The 23,241-nt window shown below is 55.4% G+C and overlaps 2 protein-coding genes across 8 annotated transcripts in view; one reads left to right on the forward strand and one right to left on the reverse strand.

Moving 5' to 3' along the window:
* On the forward strand, window positions 1-6,941 carry Nab2 (NGFI-A binding protein 2). Of its 4 annotated transcripts, none has more exons than XM_076554081.1 (7): window positions 1-45; window positions 2,687-3,560; window positions 3,948-4,081; window positions 4,382-4,433; window positions 4,534-4,666; window positions 4,887-5,078; window positions 6,086-6,941. In XM_076554081.1, the coding sequence occupies exons 2-7, from the start codon at window positions 2,703-2,705 to the stop codon at window positions 6,193-6,195; spliced, it is 1,479 nt and encodes a 492-aa protein (XP_076410196.1). In that variant the 5' UTR covers window positions 1-45; window positions 2,687-2,702; the 3' UTR covers window positions 6,196-6,941. The 4 variants fall into 4 exon arrangements, with proteins under 4 accessions (XP_076410196.1, XP_015847662.2, XP_015847663.2 ...); XM_015992176.3 differs by lacking the exon at window positions 1-45 and adding an exon at window positions 591-1,331; XM_076554083.1 differs by lacking the exon at window positions 1-45 and adding an exon at window positions 1,211-1,331 and having other exon boundaries at window positions 2,796-3,560.
* Stat6 (signal transducer and activator of transcription 6) overlaps window positions 6,895-23,241 on the reverse strand; it is a 21,372-nt gene continuing 5,025 nt past the window's right edge. For 3 of the 4 annotated variants that reach the window (XM_042263586.2, XM_076554080.1, XM_076554078.1), the window contains 21 exons: window positions 22,064-22,200; window positions 21,608-21,746; window positions 21,241-21,324; window positions 18,144-18,282; window positions 17,794-17,846; window positions 17,507-17,655; window positions 16,278-16,409; window positions 15,936-16,124; window positions 14,662-14,749; window positions 14,355-14,477; window positions 12,557-12,649; window positions 12,046-12,252; window positions 10,606-10,700; window positions 10,374-10,510; window positions 9,925-10,071; window positions 9,661-9,724; window positions 9,453-9,557; window positions 9,258-9,341; window positions 8,412-8,477; window positions 8,190-8,318; window positions 6,895-8,112 (listed from right to left, as the gene is read on the reverse strand). In XM_042263586.2, coding sequence (XP_042119520.1) covers window positions 7,923-8,112; window positions 8,190-8,318; window positions 8,412-8,477; window positions 9,258-9,341; window positions 9,453-9,557; window positions 9,661-9,724; window positions 9,925-10,071; window positions 10,374-10,510; window positions 10,606-10,700; window positions 12,046-12,252; window positions 12,557-12,649; window positions 14,355-14,477; window positions 14,662-14,749; window positions 15,936-16,124; window positions 16,278-16,409; window positions 17,507-17,655; window positions 17,794-17,846; window positions 18,144-18,282; window positions 21,241-21,324; window positions 21,608-21,746; window positions 22,064-22,179 — 2,529 coding nt within the window. In that variant the 5' untranslated portion in view covers window positions 22,180-22,200 and the 3' untranslated portion in view covers window positions 6,895-7,922. The remainder of the gene's footprint in view (window positions 8,113-8,189; window positions 8,319-8,411; window positions 8,478-9,257; window positions 9,342-9,452; window positions 9,558-9,660; window positions 9,725-9,924; window positions 10,072-10,373; window positions 10,511-10,605; window positions 10,701-12,045; window positions 12,253-12,556; window positions 12,650-14,354; window positions 14,478-14,661; window positions 14,750-15,935; window positions 16,125-16,277; window positions 16,410-17,506; window positions 17,656-17,793; window positions 17,847-18,143; window positions 18,283-21,240; window positions 21,325-21,607; window positions 21,747-22,063; window positions 22,201-23,241) is intronic. The other variant, XM_076554079.1, reaches the window with a different exon arrangement.

Raw genomic sequence — 23,241 nt, forward strand, 5'->3', positions numbered from 1 at the left:
ATCACGCCGTCCGGAGATGTCCGGTAACATGTGACCCCAGACAAGGTAGCCGCCTTTCCCTGGCCTTGCCCCCCCCCCCCATCGTCCAAGCCATAAGGCCTGGTCATCAGAAAATAGGGTGCCACTAATAGAGGAAGGCATGGCATCCCCATCCCTGCCCTACCTACCCAACCCCGACGTGCCTAGTCGACGCTCGAGTAAGTTGTAGCTTCCACCTAGTCAAACTTGGACAACTAGATGCGGGGATTTTAACCCACCACCTAGTGAAACTTCGACCACCAGATGCGGGGAGGGAGGGAGGCGACCAAGGTTTCTGAGGGCCGCCTCTTCTAATCACAACTTTTAGGGCCCGAGAAGGGTTCTGAGACTCCGTAGGGATTCCTGCGCGGCTCACAGGTTTAACCCTGAGCGTGCCAGCTAGGGGAGCCGAGCAGGAGGCACCGCGCTGCCGAGCGAGCCTTCGCCAACTTTTCGCCGCTCACTTCTAGCATTCAAACGACCGGCTCGGCGCGGCCGGAGCGTGGGCAAACTGCGGGCGTCCGCGTTGTTGTTTAGACGCGTGTGCACGTACGTGCGCTCCTGTGTCTTTGTGTACTTGTGCGTGGTTGTGAAACCGCGCTCTCGGCTCCCAGGGGTAGGAGTGCAGGGAGTAGGAATGTAGCCGGCGGGGCGCTCACGTGGGTACGTGGGCGCAGAGAGGGCCGGCTGTGCATCCGGCGTGGGCGGCGCGGAGCGACCTGCCCCGCCCGTTGGGTCCCCAAGCTCCCCCCCCCTTCCCCTCCCCTGCCCAGCCTCGGTCACCTCGGTCCCCAACTTGGCGCCCTGACTCTTGAGTCCCCGCCTCCGCCTCCTACTCCACACCTTCCCCCCACCCACCCCCAAGTCTCCTCCCCTCCGGCTCCGCAGCAGCCTCTCGGAGGCCCAGAGGCCTCGGCTCCCACCCCCCGCCTCCGGTCCCAGCCCCCGGTTCTGCCCACGCCCTCCTCCCGCCAGCCCGGCAGCCAGCGCAGCGCCCGGCCTCGCTCCCCGTGCGTCCTGCGGGGGAGGAGGCGCGGAGAGGCGGCAAGCGCAGCCGGGGAGGTGGGGGCAGAGGCACACACAGAGGCGCGGAGGCTCGGAGAGAGGAGACGTGGAGGGAGGGACGGAGCCCGGACAGCGGTGGACCGGGGACGCGCGCGCCCGGCAGAGCGCAGCGGGCAGCAGGCGCCGGGAACGGAGAGGGCAGGCACGGGTGATCCCTGGCCGTCCATGCACAGAGCACCCTCTCCCACAGCCGAGCAGCCACCTGGCAGAGGGGATAACACTCGCCGGACCCCGCAGCCCAGACTCAAGTTAGTGAGCAAAAGGAGGTGCCGGGGAGTGGAGATGGGTGGAGCTGGACTCGGGAATGGGGTCCGGAGGGTGGAGGTCGAAAAGAGGACATGAAGAAGCGGCACGGGGGTGGGAGGTGGAGACTGATGGGGAAAGGGGGTGAGTGTTCAAATTAGGGGACCTTGGGAGCAAACAAAGACCCGATGAACCTGGAGACTATCGATAGAGTACTGCCTCGTTTTCCATTCCAGATTTGCTCAGTGGGCATGACCTGGCACGGGAGCCCCCTGCAATGTCCCCAAGCGCCAGGGGGGAAGCTCCAGACCTTGATCTCACAACAGTGCGAGGGGTGGGGGGCGCTTAGCTGGCTTAGTGTGTCACTGGAAGGGAGCGCGCCATCCCTAGGTCCGGGAGAAGGTGGTTCGTTTGGGGGGGGAGTGTGCTTGGGGCGTCCCTTCTCATTAAGTGTCCACGGCGTGGGGAGGGGGTGGTCGGCGTGTGCAGCCCCTTCCTCAAGAGGCCTTCAGCTGCTCCCGCACTCCCTTCAGAAGATCGGGGTGGAGAAGGAGGGAGAAGAGAGTAGGCGGGAGCCCCCAGGCGGTTTTCGCCCACAGACGCTGCCGCTGTAGGAGTGTGTGGGAAGAACAGCCCTAGAGCAGAACAACCGAGGCTTCCCTCCCCCATCGCCTGAGAAGAAGAAAGGGGCTTGCTGAGTAGTGGGGAGGGCCACACAAAGGGGGGGGGAGCCGCGGAAGGGTACCGGGCAGCCTGGAAAGTTGGGACAGATGACTAGGAGGGTGCAGTAACTTCTGATCCCAGAAACGGAGGGCCGGCCGGGGAGCAAGGGTTCACTGAAGAGCCGGGGAAGAGGCCACACCCCTCGCGCTCAGCTACCCGGGCCAGGAGTAGAGCCCCTGGTTTCCCAAGTTAACTTTAATGTGGGATGTTCCATTAAGTAATGTTGAGGCTGCTGAGTGTTTAGGGGAGAAGTTAAGGACTGTAATTTGGGGGGAAGATGGGTCCAGCCATTTCAGGGAAATGCTGGTGGGTGGGCCTCAGTGTTCACGACTGTGCTGCCCCAGACCAGAAAGATCAAAGGGAAAGATGAGGTGAGGGTTTTCGGGGGAGCTGCAGATAGGGCACTGGGCTTTCGGTGCTTCTGGCTAGCAGTCTGGGACGGCATGGGCATGGCTGTGCCTCTGAGCAATGCTCCGTTCTCAGTGTGCTCAGCCTTGGGCACTGGGCAGAGGAAAGCATTCAAAAGAGAGCAGGGATGAGGAGGAGGAGGCGGGGAAAAGAGGACAATGGTTGGTGTGGGCTGGTACCCAGCAGGGGCACTTGGACTCACTGCCTCTCTCCTGCCCTTCCTCCTCAGGGCAAGTGCCCCAGCCATGGCACTGCCTCGAACCCTGGGCGAGCTGCAGCTGTATCGGGTCCTGCAGCGCGCCAACCTCCTTTCCTACTACGAGACCTTCATCCAGCAGGGAGGGGACGATGTGCAGCAGCTGTGTGAGGCGGGTGAGGAGGAGTTCCTGGAAATCATGGCTCTGGTGGGCATGGCCACCAAACCACTCCATGTCCGACGTCTGCAGAAGGCTCTCAGAGAGTGGGCCACCAACCCGGGGCTCTTCAGCCAGCCCGTGCCTGCTGTGCCCGTCTCCAGCATCCCACTTTTCAAGATCTCAGAGACGGCGGGTACTCGGAAAGGGAGCATGAGCAATGGACATGGGAGCCCAGGAGAAAAGGCAGGCAGCGCCCGAAGTTTCAGCCCCAAGAGTCCCCTTGAACTGGGAGAGAAGCTGTCGCCGCTCCCCGGAGGACCTGGGGCAGGGGATCCCCGGATCTGGCCGGGCCAGAGCACTCCAGAATCTGATGTCGGAGCAGGAGGAGAAGAGGAGGCTGGGTCACCCCCTTTCTCCCCACCCGCAGGGGGAGGCGTCCCCGAGGGGACTGTGGCTGGGGGGATGTCCGCAGGTGGGACTGGGGGTGGTCCAGACCGCCTGGAACCAGAGATGGTACGGATGGTGGTGGAGAGTGTGGAGAGGATCTTCCGGAGTTTCCCCAGGGGTGATGCCGGGGAGGTCACATCCCTGCTGAAGCTGAATAAGAAACTGGCAAGGAGCGTAGGCCACATCTTCGAGATGGACGATAACGACAGCCAGAAAGAAGAAGAGATCCGAAAGTACAGCATCATCTACGGCCGCTTGGATTCCAAGAGACGCGAGGGCAAGCAGCTCAGTTTGCATGAGGTGAGGGCCTGGGTCCTCAGGACCGCCCTTCACTCCGGGGGTTCGGTCTGTTCGCCTCTGAGAATTACCGCTTTCTCAAGCTCTGTATCATGGTCCCCTTGGCCACCCAAGGTCCCCACACACTCGGGCCCCAGATGCTGTTTACCTCCATCGGCTGAAGGGGAAAACAAGAAACAGTGAGCCCAGCCGTTCAGCCCTGTGCTTCCTTCCGAAGGCCTCCCCAGACGTAGAGGCGGCGCCCTAGTCAGGATGCTGAGTCCCTTACCCTACCCTCCAGCCTCAGGAAGCCTGGGTTTTGTTTAAAGCAAGCATCCTTTGGATGGGCCTCCCTTGGTGGTGAGGGGGAGAAACAGGAGACTCACACTGGCTCTCACCCTCTTGCTACAGCTGACCATCAATGAGGCTGCAGCCCAGTTCTGCATGAGGGATAACACGCTTCTGCTTCGAAGGGTGGAACTCTTCTCCCTGTCCCGACAAGTGGCCCGCGAGAGCACCTACCTTTCCTCCTTGAAGGGATCCAGGTGAGAGACCCCCTTTCCCCGGGCCGCCTTTGGTTGGAGTCCTGCCAAGGACCTGGAAGTCTGCCTACCTCGGGCAGCTCTAGGCTTGCCTCCCTCCCACCCACCTGCATGGCGTAGGCCAAGTCAGCTTGTGTGAGGCCTGCTCCATACTCCCGAGCCCCACCATAATGACTGAACTGAAGATTCCTATCCAACCAGCCGCTTTGTGGCGTTTTTTAAGTAATGCCTATTTTCCTGGCCAGATTGTGTGCCCTGTGCATTCTGGGGCCCTCCCTAATCCCCGCCTTGCTTCCCTCCTAGGCTCCACTCTGAAGAATTAGTAGGCCCACCACTGAAGAAACTGAAACAAGAGGTAGGGTGTTGGGGGGTGGGGAGGGCAGGGGAGGGCAGCCTACCCCAACCACAGCCTTGGTCAGACCTCATTTCCTAAATTTTGGGCCATCCATCCACAGGTTGGGGAACAGAGTCATACCGAAATCCAGCAGCCTCCCCCAGGCCCTGAGTCCTATGCACCCCTATACCGCCCCAGCCTAGAGGAGGACAGCGCCAGTCTGTCTGGGGAGAGCCTAGACGGCCACTTGCAGGGTGAGTGCCTTGCAGGTCCTTCGCCTTGGGAGGAGGGGGGGGTGGAGGGGGGGGGGTTTGCAGGCGCGAGCCCAGGAGTCAGCTGCCTGGAACCGGGCTGGGAGGTCCGGCTGGATGGGGGGCAGAAGGACCCCGTGGTGGGGACGAGCTGCCGGTTGCGGGTGGGTCCCGTGGGCGGGCGGGCGGCAGCCCCTGACCTGACCAGTGCCCATGCCCACAGCTGTGGGGTCGTGCCCAAGGCTGACGCCGCCCCCTGCTGACCTGCCCCTGGCTTTGCCAGCGCATGGGCTGTGGAGCCGCCACATCCTGCAGCAGACGCTGATGGACGAGGGGCTGCGGCTCGCCCGCCTCGTCTCCCACGACCGCGTGGGCCGCCTCAGCCCCTGCGTGCCTGCGAAGCCTAATCTCGCAGGTGAGGCGGCCCGCAGTGCTGTCCCCAAGCTCCCCAGCGACTCAGGCCCGCACCAGGGCCCCCGTTGTCCAGGACCCGAGGGGAGGAAGAGGAGGGACACGACAGACAGACAGACAGACAGACGGTCATCGGAACAGTGGCAGGGGCTCCAGCGAGCCAGACCTTGAGCGGGGGCGGGGTGGGGTCGGGGCCAGCTACCGTGGGGGGTCGTTTCCATTGGGGAGGGTCTGACCCAGGTGGGGGAATCCTGGACGGACGGGGAGCAGAGAACAGAATGAGAGGTGAACAGTGGAGTCAGCAGTTAAGGGAAGCCTGGCGAGAACTGCTTAATGCGGGGTGGGGAGGGGTGGGGGGTGGAGTCGCGGAGAGTTGTGGGGATAGGGTTCCCCAGCTTGGAAGCCAGGGAGCCCAGAGCTGGGCGCTTTGTGTGTGTGGAGAGGAAAGGAGTGGGCAGGCAGAGGGCCGGGCAGCCGCTGGGCTGAGAGTGACGCAGTACACAAAGCCACCAACCCTGGCTTGGTATTTTTAAACTCTGCGTGGGTGGGGAGTGGGGGCGGGGACTGGAGGGGGGGGCTTTTCTGGAGGGGGAAGCTGGGAGTCTAGCTTCCTGTGTTTCCCCTGATTTGGCTACCAAAAAACTCGGTGGGGGGGGGGCAGAGATGAGTTGGGGGTGGCGGAGCCTGGGGAGGGGGGAGGGGGAGAGGTCAGAGCCAAGCCGCCCCCGCAGCTCCTGACAGAACCAGAAATTCCAGCAGAGCAGAGGCGGGCGAGACAGAGAAAGAGAGAGAGAGACACACAGAGACAGAGAGCTACACACAACCAAAATAAGAGGGGGAGCCGCATGCACTTGGGCATGGAACCCCCATACACACGCAGTGGGCAGGAGGCGGTAATGGAGTAAATGGGGTAGATGCCGCGGTCTTCCGCGTTTTTCTGTGCTCGGCCTGGCTCAGCCTCCATCCCTGCCTCCTGACCTACACCTTTTTTTTTTTCTTTTTCCCCTACAGAATTCGAGGAAGGCCTGCTGGACCGATGCCCGGCCCCGGGACCTCACCCCGCTCTGGTGGAGGGTCGCAGGAGCAGTGTAAAAGTGGAGGCAGAAGCTAGCCGGCAGTGAACTGTGGGGATGTCTCAGACCCAGGACCCAGGCTTCTGGCTCACTTAGACTCCCACCACCACCACGTTCTCTGTCTTCGAACTCTAGTCACCACCCTAGAAGGATCCTTCTGCTGCCCCTCTGCCACCCATCTGCCCCATGGGCACAGGACTATGGGGCTTCAAGCAATAACAAGCAAGGGCCTGGCCAGATGGCACCAGGAGGGTGCAAGGTGCGCCCTCACCCGGCTCAGGGGCATGGACTTTGCCTCCAGCCTGCTGGGGCTCTCCCTCGCCTCGCCACACACACCCATCCTCCAGGTGTCCACCAGTGGTAGGAGCCGCTGGAGTCCAGCTTGGACAAGTGTGGGAAGAACTTCCTGGAAAGGTCTAGCCACTGAAGATGGCATCGTTTGCCCTGAGACTGGGGGGGGGGGCCTGGGGAAACTGGGTCTCCCCTCCCTGTCTTTTTTTTTGTGCTTCTAGTTCGTTTCTTTAATTTAACAAGTGCTGCAGTTTGCCCGCCCATTCTCACCCCCCTGCCCCCCCCTCCTCCCAGCAGTTCGTTCTGGTACTGTGTGTGAGGGTTCCCCCCACGGTGGTTCCCCTCACCAGCCCCTCAGAGGCCTGGGTTGGACCCTGGGTCTCCTCAGGCCAGCAGGGATGCAGCACCTGTCAAAACACTTAGAGTGTCTTTCTTTTCAGATTTGTGTACAGTAGATTATTTATTTTGTTATTTTGGAATAAAATTTATTTTATGGCTTAGGATCCATGACCCCCCCTCCCCCCCTCCCCCAGTGAGGGAAAAGGGACTGCATGAGACCTGGAGAGTGGAGAGAAGCCGGCAGTGGATAGGGAAGTAGATAGTAGTTGGGCCCCCAGCGCCCAGGGCGCTCCTCATCAAGGCTTGTACCCCTCCTCAGTCCTTGGGGCCCTGGGAAACGGGAAAGCATTGAGTCACCAAGGCCATAGCTACATGCACATGTCACAGCCGCATAGTTACACCCGAAATGGCATCGGGCGGCCCTTTTACACCGTCTCGGCCTTTCGAATATGTGGTGTCGCACAGGCAGAAGCAGAGCTACGTGTTCTGTGTGGTCATAGAGTGAGTGTGTGACATCTGCAGGCTAACATGTCTCGGGTCAACGTCGGCACAGCTACACACAAAGCTTAGCTCTTGTGATGCAGTCTGGGCTGTCACAGAGCCTCTTAGACGGCAAGATTTTGGAGGAGCTTGGTTTTTTAATCTAAGCGAAGTCCACACCAGTAACCATATACCTACGCCGCCTTTTTCCTCCCACCCAGGGTCTCCTGAACCCCTGCTTCAATGCCCTCTGTCCGTGGCATGGTGTCTTAACGTGTTTCTGCAGGTGTGTCCCAGGCCCTGCCTCAACACAGGAGCCCTTGGTACCCTAACCTGTGCGTGCCTAGTCCCTTCCTGCTCAGCATGTTCTGGTCTTCTGTGTGTGTGTGTGCACGTGCGCGCATGCACACGCACTGTGACGCCAGCACGCAGATGCCTGTTACCGCATTAGAGCCTGAACATCCTCCTTCCCCTGTGCTGGAAAAGGGGCCCTGATGTGGTAGGAAGGATGGAGCGCAGTGGCTCCATACGCCATGCATTCTCCCAGTAGTTCTTTCCTCCTGACCAAGGAACAGCTGGAGACGGGAGGCGCCCGCAAGAGCAGGTATCCAGGGCAGGTCCATAGAGACAGCAGAGGCTCTGTGTCTGGGCTTCGCCAGCTGGGATCACCAACTGGGGTTGGTCCTTAGGTCCAGGTGGGACATTGAGATCCCGGATTGCCCGTAAGGAGATGGCTGTAGGAGGGACTGGGCCCCCAAGGGCCCTCCTCCTGCCTCCCCTTGGCCCTCCAGGAGCAGCTTGTTGAGGTCCTGTTCAGTGGGAGGCAGCAGGGGAGCGTACATGTCTTCGCCAACCCTGCAAGGAGGAGGGGAAAGTTGTGGAGCAGACACAGCGCCCAGTCTGCCAGCCCTCACCCCCAGGCTCCTACTCACCAGGAGTCCTGGGAGAAACCTCCCACAGGCTGAGCTAGACAGCCGTCTTCTGCCATGGTCACATCTGGGCAGAGCAGGGGTTCGGGGCTGGACACGGCATGCTCCTGGGGCTGGCACTGCAGCAGGTTCCTGCCGGGGGCCGGGAGAGGACGTTTGGAGGGGTTGGCAAGGGAGGCATGGAATGGAGAGGGTGGGGTCGGGGGGGGGGGGTTCGTCACTTACTGGGGGTGAGGCTGGTCAAAGTGTAAGTTCATCGGGCTTATGTTGGGGGGCATCTGCAGGTGAGGCCTGGAAGCAGGAAGGAGAAAATGGGAAGGGAAGCAGGCAGAGGGAGAGTATTGCCAATCAAGACCCGTGAGTCAGGAAACAAGCTGACGGGCCTTAGCCTGACTTAGCATTTCACGACCAGCAATCCCCTCAGCAGGGCCATTCCGAGGCTCCTAGACCAGGTTTCTCCCCCGAAAAATGGTGTGTGTGTTTCCAATTTCCAATGTTATTTTTTTTCTTTATTTTTCTTTTTTCCCAGACAGGGTTTCTCTGTGTCCCCCTGGCTGTCCTGGAACTCACTCTGTAGGCCAGGCTGGCTTCGAACTCACAGAGATCCACCTGCCTCTGCCGCCCGAGTGCTGGGATTAAAGGCGTGCGCCACCGCCGCCTGGCATGCCCAATGTTTCTTTAGACTGAACCGTGGTTCTGTTTCCTAGGCCCGCTCCACATCAACTCCCAGGAAGACAGAAAAGCCCTTGACTAAGAGCTGATTAAGCAACTTAATGCTACTTGGGGAAGGAAAAGGTCTAGGCCATTTCAAGGATGATAAAGATTAACAAATAAAAATCATCACAACTGCTGGGAGGCAGCTCAGTGGTGGAGCACACACACTCGGCACATGTTCAGTGCATTCCCTCAGCAGCAGGGGATGTCGTTATCATTTTCCCCTAGCCATCCGAATCTTAGGCATCATTCCCATAAACCCACAGGGGTCTGCCCATGCTGCTGTTCCCACACAAGCCCCGTGACCCACCGTGATCAGATGCCGCCCCACCTCATCCCCCACAGGCTCCGACTTACTCCGGAAAGGCTGAAAGCATATTGATCGGCTCTTCTAGGGGGAGGCTTTGAAATGAGTGGATGGAATGAGTCTGTGGAGGGTACCTGCGGGAAGAAGGCAGACTCTGGTGCCAGCCCTTCCCCTGGCAACCCCACTCTCCTCCGAAAGGCCTGCTGGCCTGTGCCGGCCCCCTCCTTGTCTCTCCACCTCCTTACCCCATATCTGAGCCGAGCTGCACAGAGGCGTCGGTGGCCATGCCAAGATCATAAGGCGGCACCATGGCAGGCATCTGGGGCTCCGGAGTCGGAAGAGGCTGGTCCCTGAAAGAGAGAAGGAAGCGCGTGTGACCGACAAAGGCCACTCCTTCCTACAGATAAGTGGCAGCCCCCAGTCTCCACCCACCATCCACACCACCCCACTCACCTTTCCACAGTCATCTTGATAGCAGTTGAGACGTAACCCCTCCCGTCCTTGCCCATCTGTTCAGCTGTGGTGGGGGGAGAAAGGAGAACTGGGGTGGATCCCACTACCAAGGAGGTGGGCAGGGGAGGGTTGACGGGCAGGTGGGGGCGGGGCTATACAGATGGGAAGGAGGCCAGGATGACCCAGGCAGACAGAGGGGTACAGCTGGAATGGAGGAAGCGGGTGACGGGTGATGGGGGGGGGGAATCAGAGCTGCCTGCTCACGCTTATAGTGGTTCCGGAAAGCCTCATCCTTGGGTTTCTTGGGGTAGAGGTTTTTTAGCTGAGCAAGATCCCGGATTCGGTCCCCCAGTGAGCGAATGGACAGGTCTTTAGCAGAAAATGGCTGGATGTTCTCTATCTGTGAGGAGCCTACAAGAGGGAGGAGACCCTAAGGTCTCCTCTGTCCAAACTTCTCTTCCCCCAGCCCCACACGAGACCCATTCTCAATCCACCAGGGCCTGTGAGAGGAGGCCTAGGGTGGAAGTCTTGCGTGAAGGAGACTCATTCATGCCCATTGCCATGGGAGTTGAAGGCGAGACCACAGGAGGAAGGCAAGAGGTCAGACCTGAAGAAGAACTTCCTAAAGACATCAGGGATAGCCAGGACATTTCCTTCCCTAGGAACCCAAGAGAACACAGCATGGAGTCGGAGGTCTGGCTGTGGTGACTCACCATCCTGACCCCGGATGACGTGGGCAATAGTGATGCCCCCAATCTCAGAGTCGCTAAAGCGGAGGAGGAAAGTTCCATCTGGCTCGTTGAGGAGAAGGCTTGTGACGTACTGTTTGCTAATAAAGCCGATGATCAGCCTGGGTAGGTGAAGGAGAAGACATGGATGTGGACACTGGGTGTAGAGAAGGAGCCATGGGTACAGATGCGTCACCTCCTGGGGCCAGGGACTCACCGGTCTGACCAATAGCTCCGGAGACAGCGTTTAGTGAGATCCAGGACACCATCAAACCACTGCCAAAAAGTGAAGCCACGGCCCAACAGAATCTCCTGAAGGGTGGAGACGAACAGGGGTGAGTAGGGGAGGGGCCGAGCTGGAGCGGGCACAGGGCGGAGAGCATGAGAGTCAATGGTTGAGGACCGAAGTGAACCTGAGGCCCATCAATGGCAGCCCCTCACCCTGACCACATTGGACATTCCTTCGGGCTTTTCCGTATATTAATTAATTTGGACATAACATAATAACCATAGCAATTAAATGGATTCTGAGAAAGGTAAGTGACTTCCCAAGGTCCACACTACTGGTGAAGGACAGAATGGAGATTTGAGTCACGCAGTCTAGCATGGGAGCCCCTCATCATCACTCTGCTAGACTCTGTCCTCAGTGGGGCCTGGTAAAGGCCCACTCCAGTGGAAGGCGATGATTGTCTGTCACTGTCCTGCTGCCCTGTTCTCTTCAGTAATGAATTCTCTGGGCACACAAGCTCCTCCCCACCGTCCATTTCCTGTTTGTTTGCTTGAAAGTGGGAGCCAAGGGAAGGAAGGCATTGTATCATGAGAGAAAACTCCAGCGCTGTGTTGGCAGCTGAGCATAATGACCACCCAGGGCAGAGACATAAGCCATCCTTTCTCTGTTCTTGTAACCGATTCGATCCTGAGCCACCTCATCTTGGAGACAGAAAAATACAGTAGCTGATACGAAAAGTCAGAAATACATGTTGGGCATGGTGGCTCATGCTGGTAAGTTTCTGTACCTAGGCTGGAGGCTAAGGCCGGAGGAGCTTGAGGTCAAGGCTAGCCTGGGCTATCCAGTGAGTCTGAGGTTAGCCTGAGCTACATATCAAGACCTTAACTCAAAAGAAAGAAGAAATCTGGGTCTCCAACCGAGTTGTGTCACTTGCGCTGAGACCTGGCTTGTCATCCCTGAAAGACTTACAAATAACACCTACCCGAAAGGGATGTCAGACGGGTTAAGGTAGGTAACATACATGAAGTGTGAAACCGTGCCTGGTACGTAGTGAGCTATCCGCACATGGCAGCAGTCAAGTCCCACACGGTCTTGTGTGATTTCACCCAAGTTTTGCAATAGACCATTTTTCTAATGGGTCAAAGTCATTTTTCGAATCAGAGCTCTGTTTGCACACAATCTGACTGAATCATGTGATTCACTGCTTTAAAAAAAGGAAAGAAAGGAAGGAAGAATAGGGTTCCCAGACCAAAACTGAGGGATGCCAGAGAATGCCACAGAACGGAAGTGTTTTTTTATCTGGGTCACGACATGATGGTGGCACTGTGAAGATCCTAAACGTCTATCCCTAGGCAGAGACTAGGGAGGTCTCGAGCGCCCCAGAGGTGAAGAGCTTGGGGTAGGAAATCGAAAGAGCAGGGAAATGACCTTGTTGAACTGTGACCAAGACACACAACGGTGCTGGAAGGCCTCCATGCTGAGGCTGTTGTCATTGAAGATCTTCTGGGCCAGGAAGAGGAAGTGTTCCGGTAGCAGTCCCTTGCTGGTCCCCACCTCAGCCATGAACTTGAGGTTCAGAGTTTCACACATTTTCTCCCAGGGCACTCTCTCGGCTACCACAAAAGGCACGCGGTCCTGGGTAAAAATAGGAGAGAGAGGACATTTTTGGCTAGCCCTTCCTCCAGCGGCCTTCATTCTTCCCAATTCCCCGAGCTGGCCCACAAACAGTGATTCCTCAGCAGCTGTTTGTGGAGCCCCGGCAATGCCAGCTGTTAGGACCAGCATGGAAAGACGTCAGAAGCCCAAGAGCAGACCCACCAGAAAGACTTGAGTTAGGCATCTGAGCCCGCCTGGCACCCACCAGCTAGGACAGCACCTTGTCTTACTGCGGCGTAAGACTCCACCCTGTCCCCGTCTCCCACTCCGGGCCTCTCCTTACCACCTCAGAGAAGGCATTGTCCCACAGGATGGTGGCTTTGGCATTGTTGTCTTGGTTACCATGGACAATGACCACCAAGGGCAGAGACAGGGCCTAAGGGGTAGGGAGAGAAGTTTGCCCTCAGTGGGGTCACAAGTGTCTCAAAGAGTGGGGTAGTGTTCCTCCTCCAGCGCCCTGGGGAGTTGTTAGTTCCCAGGACACAGTTAAAGGCTGGTGGCCCATCACTGGACACTTTCTGAAGCTCAGTGGGGACGGCAGGGCAGAGAAGCAGTTACAAGTCAGTGCTACTGGGTTGGGGACTTAGCTCAGTGGTAGAGCACTTGCCTAGCAAGCGCAAGGCCCTGGGTTCGATCCTCAGCTCAGAAAAAAAAAAAAAAAAGTCAGTGCTACAAAGCCAGACTTTCAGGGCTCAAACACCAGTCCCAAGGCCTAGAAGCTGTGTGACCTGGGCCAGTGACGGAATCCACGACCCAGTGTCCTCATCTGTAAAGTGAGGCTAGTCATAGAACCTATCTTACACTGTTACCTAGAAAATGTCCTGGTTGGTTTTTTGTTGACACAGGCTAGAGTCATCTAAGAAGAGGGAACCAGAGTTGAGAAAACACCTCTATGAGGCTGGCCTGTAGGCAGTCCTGTGGAGCATTTTCCTAATCAGTGATTAATGTCGGAGGGCCTAGCTTGCTGCGCGTGGAGCCACCCCTGGGCAAGCGGTCTTGGTGTCTTTGAGCAGGGTGAGCAAGCCATGAGGAGCAAGCCAGTAAGCAGCGTTCTCCCACGGCCTCTGCTTCAGCTCCTGCCTCCAGGTCCCTGCCCTGCTTGAGTTCCTGTCCTGACTTCCCACAGTGATGGACATTACCTGGAAAAGTAAGGTGTAATAAACCTTTCCCTCCCCAAGCTGGTTTTGGACATGGTCCTTGTGTGTGCCTTGTATATGACTGGAAATAATAATGAGTTCTTGGCGTATGTGGATGTGCACCAGTGTGTGTCTGTGCATCGCTCATCACAGTGCCCTGATCTCCTGTCACATAGAAAGCACTGGTAAGAGACAGAGAGGTGGCCGGGCGGTGGTGGCGCACGCCTTTAATCCCAGCACTCGGGAGGCAGAGGCAGGCGGATCTTTGTGAGTTCGAGGCCATCCTGGGCTACAGAGTGAGTTCCAGGAAAGGCGCAAAACTACACAGAGAGACTACAGAAGAAGACAGAAGACAGAAAGAAAGAGAGGAAGGAAGGAAGGAAGGAAGGAAGGGAAGGAGGGAAGAAGGGAGGAAGGAAGGAGAGAGAGAGAGAAGAAAGAAAGAAAGAAAGAAAGAAAGAAAGAAAGAAAGAAAGAAAGAAAGAAAGAAAGAAAGAAAGAAAGAAAGAAAGAAAGAAAGAAAGAAAGAAAGACGACACAAAATGAGAAAAGTGTTTGAGGGTCAGTAAGATGGCCCAGGGGACAGAAGTGTTGGCAGCACAAGCCTGGCGGCCGGTTACATCTCCAGTGCCCCCAGACCCCCAATAAAAGTGGAAGGGTCGTCCTCTGGTCTCCACATGGGTACCATGACGTGGACATGCTACCTCCCCCACCCACAGTAACGACGACGACAGTCATATTTAAAGGAGAGGAGTTTAAAGCCAATGCAGCCTACGTCACGAGACCCTGCCTCAAAAAAGCAAACAAAACAGAACACCTCGGTGGCGACACAAGCCAGATCTTGTTCCTCTCAGCTCCGTCTGCCCCCACGGGCTATGAGGCAGTCCTGTGGCCAGGAGGACGTGGGTCCCGGGCTGCAGCAGCAGGGCGGGGGTCAGTTCTCACCTGCAGCTGGATGAGGAGCTTGTTGGGGCCCAGGGTGAAGCTGGTGGAGAAGAGCACTGCGCACTTCTCCTCCGTGACAGACTCTGTGCCCTTCCGCTCACAGCGCTTAATTTTCTTCAGGAGCTGCCAGGGTGGGGAGAAGGGGGAAGAGGGGAGGACGGGAGGGCAGAGGTGTTGAGAGCATCCTCGGTGGGCCCTCAGCATCCTTTCCAAGGAGAGTCGCCCAGTCTGGGGATCCTGCCCGGGGCCCCACCCCGCCCCCCCCCACCCCCCCACCCCACCCCCGTCGTCCCCCAAGGCCTCTCACCAGGTTCTTGAACAGGGCGGAGCAGCAGTTCCCGGGAATGCTGTTCTCCAGAGGCACCGTGTTGTTCATGATCTCTCCTGTGCTCTCCCTGGGGGGGGAGGGGGGAGGCACTGACCACTGCTGTCACTGGTCCTGGCTCTCCATGTCCCTACCTGTGTTCTGTGTGTGTGTGTGTGTGTGTGTGAGTGTGTGTGTGTGTGTGTGTTTGTGTGTGTGTCTGTGTGTGTGAGTGTGTGTCTGCCTGTGTGTGTGTCTGTGTCTGTGTTCTGTGTGTGTGTGAGTGTGTGTGTGTTCTGTGTGTGTGTGTATGTGTGTATGTGTCTGTGTGTGAGTGTGTGTGTGTCTGTGTGAGTGTGTGTGTCTGTGTGAGTGTGTGTGTCTGTGTGTGAGTGTGTCTGTGTGTGTGAGTGTGTGTGTGTATGTGTGTATGTGTCTGTGTGTGAGTGTGTGTGTGTCTGTGTGTGTGTCTGTGTGAGTGTGTGTGTCTGTGTGTGAGTGTGTCTGTGTGTGTGTCTGTGTGTGTGAGTGTGTCTGTGTGTGTGTGTGTCTGTGTATCTGTATGTATGTGTGTGTCTGTGTGAGTGTGTGTGTCTGTGTGTGTGAGTGTGTCTGTGTGTGTGTCTGTGTGAGTGAGTGTGTCTGTGTGTGAGTGTGTGAGTGAGTGTGTCTGTGTGTGTGAGTGTGTCTGTGTATCTGTGTGTATGTGTGTGTCTGTGTGAGTGTGTGTGTCTGTGTGAGTGTGTGTCTGTGTGTGTGTGTGAGTGTGAGTGTGTAGGTGTCTGTGTGTGTGAGTGTGTATGTGTCTGTGTGTGTGTCTGTGTGAGTGTGAGAGTGTGGTGAGTGTGTCTGTGTCTGTGTCTCTGTGTGTCTGTATGTGTGTGTGTGAGTGTGAGTGTGTATGTGTCTGTATGTGTGTGTCTGTGTGTGAGTGTGAGTGTGTATGTGTCTGTGTGTGTCTGTGTGAGTGTGAGAGTGTGGTGAGTGTGTCTGTGTCTCTGTGTGTCTGTATGTGTGTGTGTGTGTGTCTGTGTGTGAGTGTGTGTGTGAGTGTGTCTGTGTGAGTGTGTGTGTGTGTGTTGTGTCTGTGTGTGAGTGTGTGTCTGTCTGTGTGTGAGTGTGTGTCTGTCTGTGTGAGTGTGTGTGTCTATGTGTGTTTATACATATTGCTAGTGCTGAACCCAGGACCTTGACAAGCTAAGCACCCGCCCTACCACCTCCTCTCACCTCCACCACCCCGCATGCCTTCTCCAACCCCAGGGCCAGTCTCCACTTACACTCCAGCCCCGGGCCCCTGCGGCAGGCTGAGCTCTCTGGCCTGTTTCTCTGTCACCATGTCAGCCCTGACCAGCGGAGGCTTGGCCGAGCTGCCCAGGAACTGCAGGCCCAGCAGGAATCGAACTCCAGCCTGGAACTTAGTTTGTGTCTTCAGAACCTGAGGAGGCTGCTTCTCTACCAGGAAAGAGCTGGAGGATCGAGGAGGAGGAGGAGGAGGAGGAGGAGGGGGAGGAGGGGGAGGAGGAGGAGGAGAGCGAGTGTTAGGGCCTGGGTCCCCTCCAGGCGGCCTCCTTCACTCCCCGAGGCCTGCTTACAGCCAGGCAGGGGCTTATGGCGTATACCTGGTCACAAGGGTGCGCAGGACTTCGTCCAGTCGGCCCATCAGCGATGCCCTGGTCTTGGGCTCAAGCTCCCCACTGGCTGCCCCAACCTCCTGCTGCAGCTGGGAATAAATTTCCACCAGGCTTTCACACCTGGGGCCAGGGCGGGTCAGGGGGTCAGGAGGTCAGGAAGCACAGAATGCTGACTGTTTGCTTCAGCCCAAGCCCAGGAGAACACAGGATATTGTGTGAGCAGGCATGGGGGGGAGTGGGTGTGGCTGCAAGGCACCCGGACAGGAGGGGGTTCTAGGACCCGTCTTGGCTCCCATGAGGTGCTCTCTGTCAAGGCCCAGACTCCCTGTGGAGAGCCCAGCAGCCTCTTCCTATATAGTTCTAGTGCCTGAGTGCTTTAGGGAAAACTGGAAAGTGCCATCACCCAACAGACCAAATAAAAAAGGGTTCCTCAAGTCAGGCATGGTGACTGAACATTTATAAATCCAGTATTTGGGAGGCTGAGGCAGGAAGGTTACAGTGAGTTCAAGGCCAGCCTTGGTTATATTGTGAGTTCCAGGACACCCTACAGTGTAAGGCGCTATCTTAAAAACAAACATACAGGCCTCAGAGACGGCTCAGTGGTTAAGAGCACTAGTGCTCTTCCAGAGGTCCTGAGTTCAATTCCCAGCACCCACATGGTGGCTCACAACCACCTACTGTGGGATCTGATGCCCTCTCCTGGCATGGAGGTGTACATGCAGATACAGCACTCATATGCATAAAATAAATGAATAAATTTAATAAAAAATAAAATAAAAACAAACATACATAAGCCAGGAGGTGGTGACCCACGCTTTTAATCCCAGCACTTGGGAGGCAGAGGCAGGCAGATCTCTATGAGTTCGAGGCCAGCCTGGGCTACAGAGCGAGTTCCAGGACAACCAACCAGAGCTGTTACACAGAGAGAAACCCTGTCTCAAAAAAAAAACCAAACCAAAAAAAAAAAACAAAACAAATATACAAGCCTCCTCCTCCCTCTTGGACATGGACTTGAAGAGGAAATGATGAAAAACTCTCTATTTGTGTCTCCTTAACTGAGCGACATGTGAAGGACCTACACGACAGACCCCGCACAGAACTGCGGGAACTGGCTGGCTTCCGTGAGTCTCGGCCCACTTCAGAGCTGTCGTCCTCAGCTCCCTCTCCCTCACACCTGCAGAGACAATGGCACCCACCCCAGCCCGCCCCGTCCTCACCTTTTCTGCAGCCCTAACAGGCTCTCCTCAAAGGGTGTACCATTCCCTGCCAGCTGCTGCTGCCGCTTCCAAATCTGGATCCTTTTCAGCACCAGGGCCTGGGTGGCCTCCAGGTCCCCCACAGTCCCCTGCAGCATCGTGGCCAGGTCCTAACCGCAGAAAGGAGCCTGAGCCGGCACCACACATTACCTTCTCCCCGTCCCCTCCCCCACCTCAGCCTGTGTCTGTCAACTCCATCCTTCCAGAGCACTTGGAACTCAGTCTCCACCTCCCAGTCCATGACTCACCTCACTCGGACAGGTGCCGTTGGCAGGAGTTTCTATCAAGCTGTGCAGAGTCACTGAGGGCAGGGGGCAGAAACCAGGGGTGCAAAAAGAATAGAGGTTCACTCAAGGCAGAGGTCCAAGAAAAGATCACTTTTTGTTGTTGTTGTTGGTTTTCGAAACAGGGTTTCTCTGTGTAGCTTTGGTGCCTGTCCTGGATCTGGCTCTGTAGCCCAGGCTGGCCTCGAACTCACAGAGATCCTCCTGCCTCTGCCTCCCGAGTGCTGGGATTAAAGGCGTGCGCCACCACTGCCCGGCTAAAGATGGCTCCTAAACCTCCCCAAACTCCTCTGGAATCCAGTCCTTGGGCCCACCTTGTCCAGCCTTGGTCCCTTGCTGCAGGGCTTCTCGGAGAAGGCGGGTCTCCCTCACGCGGTGCTGAAGCCTCCCCAGGGCTGTGGTAAACTTGAGTTCTTCCTGCTGCTTGTGGAAGGAACCGGGCAGATGGCGGAACTTCACAGAAGAAGCAAATACCAAGAGGTGAGCCCATCTGCCCATTCCTCTGCGCCCACCTCTGCCCCTCCTGGAACCTCCTCAGGATGAGACCATTCTCCTGGCAGAACCAGCCTCTTCGCCCTCGTTCTCGCTGAAGCCTCCCCAGACTTGGTTTGGGGTTCACTCTAACCCCAGGGACTTCCTTGGGATACCCCGGGCCTAGACCACTGAGTCTTTCCTGAGTTTAAATTGAAAGACCCTAACCCTTCAGGCTTACACCCCCCAAGCCCCAGGAGAATAAGGAACTAAAAAGAAAACTAGTTCCAAGAAAACTAGTTCCTGGCTCAGCCATTATTCAATCACCCCTGTAACAATGTAACAATGTAAAAAGACTTCTGTTAAGAGATGTGCTAAAGAAAAGAGAGAGAGAGAGAGAGAGAGAGAGAGAGAGAGAGAGAGAGAGAGAGATGCGCTCAACTGTGACTGGGATAGTTGCAGGTGTTCCAGGAAGGACCACTGTGACCTTTGTGTAAACTCCACTCCCGCCCTGATACCCCCCTTGAGGTTTTGGGAAGAATGTGCATGCAGACAGTGACTGTACCCACTCTGTGATCACCCTGTGATCAGGCCATGAAATTGTATGGGAATTGTAATCTTGTGGGGTTTGTGGGTTTTTCCTTTAAAAGCACCTATGTGGCTACAGTAAGATGTGACTCTTGCTCTCTGGAGCTGAGTTTGCCCGACTGTACAGCTGCATTAATAAACACCTCTTGCTGTTGCATCAACTGGACTGGAGTCTGGGTTCTTGGGGCGCCCACTTGAGACCCTAGATTTTTGGGGTCTATCAAAATTCTTCCTAGGTTTTCATGGCTTGGGCTCGGATCCACGGGTCCAGGAATCAAGGGATGGAAATGGGGGTAGCTTCACTCACTATTACTCCCAGTGACCCACTAGAAACATTTTTGCTTCCTGTTCCCACAACATGAAGTTCTGCTGGCCTAGAAGTCTTGGTTCCAGAGAGGGAAGCGCTCCTGTCAGGAGACACAACATTCCTTTGCACAGGAAGCTCAGGCTTCCTCCTGGTCACTTTGGGCTTCTGATGGCCCCAAGCCAACAGGCTGAGAAAGGAGGAGCAGTGTTAGGAGGGGTGGTATGTCCAGATTGCCAAGAGGAAACTGGATCGCCTCCTCTCCACAATGGAAGTGAGAGAGATTAGGTCTGGAGTGCAGGAGATCCTTTAGGGCATCTCTGAGTGCTACTGTGTCCTGTGATTCAAGTTAATGGGAAACTACAGCAATCTAATCCAGGCAGGATGACAAAGGGCACAGACCCATCAGGAAGGAAGGGCTGGGTCACTCCTTCAGGAAAAGACCCAAGACCTGCTGAGGTGCTTGCAGAGGGTGGAGGAAATACAGAATGGGTAGTAGAGGAAGGTAGTTCTAAACACCATCTAAGGGACTGGAGAGATAGTTCAGCAGTTAAGAGCACTAACTGCTCTTCCAGAGGACCTGGGTTCAATTCCCAGCACCCACACAGCAGCTGATAACTGTATGTAACTACAGTTCCAGGGGATCTGATACCCTCACACAGACATACATGCAAGTAAACCACCAATGCACATAAAATAAAAATAAATAAATTATTTAAAAGAAATAAATAAGGCCAGGCAGTGGTGGTACAAGCCTTTAATCCTAGCATTCAGGAGACAGAGGCAGGTGGATTTCTATGAGTTAAAGGGCAGCCTGGTCTACCAGCAAGTTCCAGGACAGCTAGGACTACACAGAAAAACCTGTCTCAAAAAATCAAAAAAAATAAGTACCAACTCAGGCCATGTGACCAGTTGCAGAAATGAGGATTATTATTGACATGAATTTTTCATTCTTTTTTTTTTTTTTTGACATGAATTTTTCTGTTCTCATTTGTTAAGAATGTATTTGTAAGGCCAGGCAATGGTGGTGCATGCTTTTAATCCCAGCACTTGGGAGGCAGAGGCAGATGGATCTCTGTGAGTTCAAGGCCAGCCTGGGCTACAGAATGAGATCCAGGACAGGCACCAAAACTACACAGAGAAACCCAGTATCGAAAAACCGGGGAAAAAAAGATATATAGAGAGAATATCAGTGGTTATAATATTTAAGTTTGAGATACTAAAAGAATGTCCTTCAAGGGACATTACCACCTATTTTAAATATATAATGTGTTTGTGGTTGAACATGGATAGTTACATCATGTTAGGTATAATTATGACCTGGTTATTGCTTTCATTTGGAAATTAAGCATGGCCTAAGAAGATATGATTGTGGGGTGGACTTGTGATGGCTAATCTTGGTTGTCAATTTGACTGTATCTAGAATTAACTAAAACCCAAGTGGCTAGGTACACCTGTGAAGGATTTCTCTCTCTCTCTCTCTCTCTCTCCATATATATATATATATATATATATATATATATATATATATATATATATATATATATATTTTTTTTCAAGACAGGGTTTCTGTGTAGCTCTGGCTGTCCTGGATCTCGCTTTGTAGACCAGGTTGGCCTCAAACTCACAGAGATCGCCTGGCTCTGCCTCCCAAGTGCTGGGATTAAAGGCGTGCGCCACCACCACCCAGCAGAAACTTGCCCTCTTTGCCTGCTTGCTCTTGATCGCGCTAGCCAGTCCATTCCTTCACTGGCATTAGAGTCTACTTCTTCAGGACTCTGGTGGAAACTGAGGCCAGCTGAGACATCCAGCTTTATGGACTGAACAACCGGTGGACTCTTGGACCTTCCATGGGTAGACAGCCACTGCTGGACTAGTCGGGCCACAGCCCGTGTGTGTTTGTGTGTGTGTGTGTGTGTGTGTGTGTGTGTGTGTCTATATGTATATATACATGTATGCATACACACACACACTCGCGTTCATTCTATAAGTTCTGTTCCTCTAGAGAACCCTGACTAATACAAATGGGAAGGAGGGTACCACAATACCTCTTCTATGACAGCTTTTTTCTCCCCTTGAAGTATCTGTCTGATGGTGGCCACCAACTTCAGGGGGTCCCGCTGATAGATGCTCTGTAGAATTGAAAGTGATCAACAGTGAGCCTCGCCCTTATCCACGCCCCCTCCCTCCTCCGGCTCTTTGCCCCCACTCATGTATACACTGGCGGAGGGCATAACTGTAGACTGTCAGGTTTCACACATTTGCATGCTTTAAAAATCAGTTTGCATGCCAGCCAGTGCCTGACCACAGGAGTACCATTTGCTCCCAACATCGCCCATCCGTTCTGGTAGCCAGCGCCCACTCCTGCTCCACCCTGACCCCACCCCGACCTCTCCCCTTCCCCTCTTCCCTCACCTCCAAGGTGCTGATATGCTGCAGAAGTGCACTTCCCTTCCCCTGCTTCCCTGCGGAGGTCTGCAGATGCTGGACAGTGGCGGAGAGGAGGGCACTAGCCATATTGTAACAGAAGGCATCTGAACCAACCAGGAACTCCCTGTGGGGACATCACGGTAAGGCCCCGGCCCCGCGGCAAGCCAGGGCTTCCTTAGTGCCTCTGAGCTTCCACCCTATAGCAAGGAACCCAGTGGTTCTTTTCCCCTCCTTCCTCTCTCGATGGCTTTCTGCAGCTGCCAACCACGTCTCCTGCTCCCCCCTCCGCCAGCTACGACGACAAGAAGGTGCCCTGACACCCCATCAAGTCCAGGCTATTACCTACACACTAATGAGTCCTCGGTTCTGAATTCTACCAGCAGGAAGGGCTCTGAAAAGGGGGAAGATACGTAAGGGGAGGCACGGGGCAGCAGGACTCACCAGGGCTGGTCCTCCAGCCACTCAGCCAGGAGATGCCGAAGGTGTTGGGGGAAGTCAACATAAAGCCGTTGCAGTTTTTCTGGGGACATCTTGGAAACCAGACTCCACAGAGACATGATCTGGGGTGTTTGGGGTGCCTGGGAAAGAAGAACCAAGGCCATTCAAAGAAGCTCCCAAGAAGCGAGCTTCTGGGGCAGCCGCGGCTCTTCCCTGTGGATGGTCCGGTTTTGCTGGGCCTAGAACATTCCGTCTTCCAGAGCTTCAGACTCTTTCTAGTTTCTCATGGTAAAGTCCCAGAGGGTTGAGCTTGGATGTGGGTCATCACAATTCTTCCATCACAACCTTTTTTCTCCCTCTCCCATCATTTACTTGATCACACCCGCTGCCGGGACACCGTAAGCCACAGGCTCCCTTGGCCAATGCCAGAAGCAGGGCAATACCTTCAGTGTAGCCATGGGCAAGCTGAAGAAATACAGCCAGCGGGGTAGGGTGACAAGAAGACATGAGACCGAAGGAAGAGCAGGCTCTGGGAAGACAGGCGGGTCCCCCTGTAGCTCGGGACCTGCCCCGGTTCTGGGCGTGAAAGGACTGTATCCTACGGATCTCACCTTCTTATCGTGAAATAGGGGTGCTGAAGGAATACAGCACTTTCTAATGTTTTTATTTTAAGATACCTGGCTCTCGGGGCTGGAGAGGCAGCTGGCTCAGAGGCTAAGAGCACTGGCTGCTCTTCCAGAGGTCCTGAGTTCAATTCCCAGCAACCACATGGTGGCTCCCAACCATGTGCAATGAGATCTGGTGCCCTCTTCTGACCTGCAGTCATACATGCTGTATACATAATAAATAAATAAATCTTTAAAAAAAATAAATAAAAGCCGGGCGGTAGTGGCGCTCGCCTTTAATCCCAGCACTGGGGAGGCAGAGGCAGGTGAATCTCTGTGAGTTCGAGGCCAGCCTGGTCTACAGAGCGAGTTCCAGGAAAGGCGCAAAAGCTACACAGAGAAACCCTGTCTCGGAAAACCAAAATAAATAAGTAAATAAATAAAAAAAAGACACCTGGCTCTCTATATCAATTTGTTCTTGAGCCCCTGAGCTCAAGGAATCCTTTCCTCTCAGCCTCTCGGGTCCTGGGATCGCAGGTACACGCCTCCATGCCTTAGCTCTTTCTAAATTTTTAA

This window comes from Peromyscus maniculatus, chromosome 18 (assembly GCF_049852395.1).
Source record: "Peromyscus maniculatus bairdii isolate BWxNUB_F1_BW_parent chromosome 18, HU_Pman_BW_mat_3.1, whole genome shotgun sequence".
Classification (NCBI taxonomy): domain Eukaryota; kingdom Metazoa; phylum Chordata; class Mammalia; order Rodentia; family Cricetidae; genus Peromyscus; species Peromyscus maniculatus.

Excerpts from the sequence above, each read along its gene's own strand:
- Nab2 (XM_015992176.3), top strand. The coding sequence starts at position 1,249 with ATGCACAGAGCACCCTCTCCCACAGCCGAGCAGCCACCTGGCAGAGGG. Across the intron at positions 4,434-4,533 it reads TGAAGAAACTGAAACAAGAG|GTTGGGGAACAGAGTCATAC; the intron begins GTAGGGTGTTGG and ends ATCCATCCACAG. Across the intron at positions 5,079-6,085 it reads TGCGAAGCCTAATCTCGCAG|AATTCGAGGAAGGCCTGCTG; the intron begins GTGAGGCGGCCC and ends TTTCCCCTACAG.